General features: G+C 32.3%; 1 protein-coding gene across 1 annotated transcript in view; it reads right to left on the reverse strand.

The window, feature by feature from the left end:
* LOC111689660 (la-related protein Larp4B) overlaps positions 1-2,240 on the reverse strand; it is a gene marked incomplete at its 5' end in the record, with an annotated part of 8,786 nt that overhangs the window by 4,800 nt on the left and 1,746 nt on the right. The window contains 2 exon segments of the mRNA XM_046955850.1: positions 311-442; positions 1,284-1,885. Of these exon segments, the coding sequence (XP_046811806.1) occupies positions 311-442; positions 1,284-1,885 (734 nt within the window).

Raw genomic sequence — 2,240 nt, forward strand, 5'->3', positions numbered from 1 at the left:
TTCTGTTCTAGTTCTGTTCTGTTCTAGTTCTGTTCTAGTTCTGTTCTAGTTCTGTTCTAGTTCTGGTTTAGTTCTGTTCTAGTTCTGTCCTGGTTCTGTATTAGTTCTGTCGTTGTTCGGTTCTGGTTGTTTTCTAATTTTGTTCTAGTTCTGTGCTTTATATGTATATTCCTCTTCTGTTAAATCTATATGATGATTATTTGTACTCCAACTATAGTTGAGCATTAGTTTTCCTACTCATTCATTGTCTCCACGTTAAAGAAAAAATCGTAAAAAAATATAGCACGATGAGACAAAACCAATAACTTACCTTTGATCCCGTGCACGCTGTTACAATTTCTTGTATTGTCCAGGGTGTAACCATAACAATGAAACCCAATGAAATTGTAGCCATTGAACGTGACGTTGAACCACTTGAATTTTTCTCCTGTATAGGGACCATCTATACTTGTAGCAGTATCAGCAGCCAGCAGTGAAAATTGTCAAACAGAGACGAACAAAGAGAAAGGAGTCAAGTTTGTAACCAGTCACCATTTACATAAGAATGCATAAGTTTTATTTGATTTTTTTTTGTTGCAACCAAATTGTATAATTAAGTCATCACAGAGGGAGTCGGAATCAAATAGCAGCAATGGTAGTAGGAAAAAAAAACGTAAAGAAAATGGTTGTAATTGAATAGAAAAATGTAGTAAAAGAAATGTATAGGGTAATAAAGTGAAGACAAAACTATTAATATTCTTTAAAAAGAAATTTAAAATTTAATTAGTTACTAAATTATGGATGAAATAAAAAAAATTGTTTTTAATTGAATAGATTCAAGTATTTGCTTCAATTATTATGATTTGTTGGAAAAGTTAAATTTCGAATTAAATTTCGCTGACAACCATTTAAATTTCATATCCGGTTGTAGCATTTTGAAGCATATATTTCTATGGAATTTTAAGGTTGCCAAAAATGTTTTCCTAATTTGTTATAATTTCCAATAAATGACAACAAACATTAAAAAGCTTTCGCTTAGGAATTTATGTTTTAAATCTTAACGAACGAAATGAATCCTAAGAAATATAATAAAAAAATCTTTTTTTTTTTCTAACGAAGCCAAACACAAATGTGATTATATAAAAATCCTAAGATGTTTTGCTTTGCCATCTTTTTTTTGCCAACATTTTCTTAATATTGTGTATATTTATTGTTTATCAATATTAAATCTCTTTTCATTTCTGGCTTTCGCTAAATGAAGGCAAAGAACCAAAAATGTAAATTTAATATAAAAAATTCCTTACCTTTTTCGTAATGCTATTGGCGGGTGTATTCAAACCTAAACCCATGCTCATGGCCATACTCAAGTTCATTACCGGTGTATTTGCCATCATTGCAGAGGGTGTATTGGCTCCACCACCAGTACCCGAACCTCCTACTGAAGTATGTATAGCACCACCACTGCCACCCCCAGTTGTAACAACCCCACCACCACCACCAGCACTACTACCTACACTACCACGATGATGATAATGATGTAAATGTGGATACGTATGCTGCTGATGATGGTGATAATGATGTAGAGGATGATGCTGATAAGCAGGATGATGAGCGGCAGCAGTTAAAGGCATCGTTGGATCATTAAGTCTGAAACGACTCATATGAAAACTAGAACCATAGCAATACATCAACACCATGGTGGTGGGGAAGTAAAAGGCACATGTGGCCAATATACGATACGACGGTTTACTATAAAATGGCTCACAAGCCATAAGACCTGTATTATTAAAATAGTAGCCTGCAATGTGAGGAGAGAAAAAAAGGATAAAATGGAATATAGGAAAAAAACATAGTTTAGTTTAAGATACTGGAATAAATAACGTGTTTGTTAGTGATAATAAACATGTTGTTTGTGCCACATAAAGATTTAATGAAAATTTATTAAGGGCAAACGTATTTGGCTCCTTTTTTTGGGAATAAAGTTTTATATAATTTAAGTGAATTCAATATAAGTTAAGAAAGGAAAAATTGAGATAAAAATAAGTAAATAGAAATAGAAGAGAACTAGAAAAGAACTAGAACAGAAGTAGAAGAGAACTAGAAAAGAATTAGAACTGAAATAGAACAGAACTAGAATAGAACTAGAACAGAAATAAAACAGAACTAGAACAGAACTAGAACAGAATTAGAACAGAACTAGAACAGAACTAGAACAGAACTAGAACAGAACTAGAACAGAACTAGAACAGAACTAGAACAGA

The sequence above is a fragment of the Lucilia cuprina genome, chromosome 6, assembly GCF_022045245.1.
Source record: "Lucilia cuprina isolate Lc7/37 chromosome 6, ASM2204524v1, whole genome shotgun sequence".
NCBI classification, from domain to species: domain Eukaryota; kingdom Metazoa; phylum Arthropoda; class Insecta; order Diptera; family Calliphoridae; genus Lucilia; species Lucilia cuprina.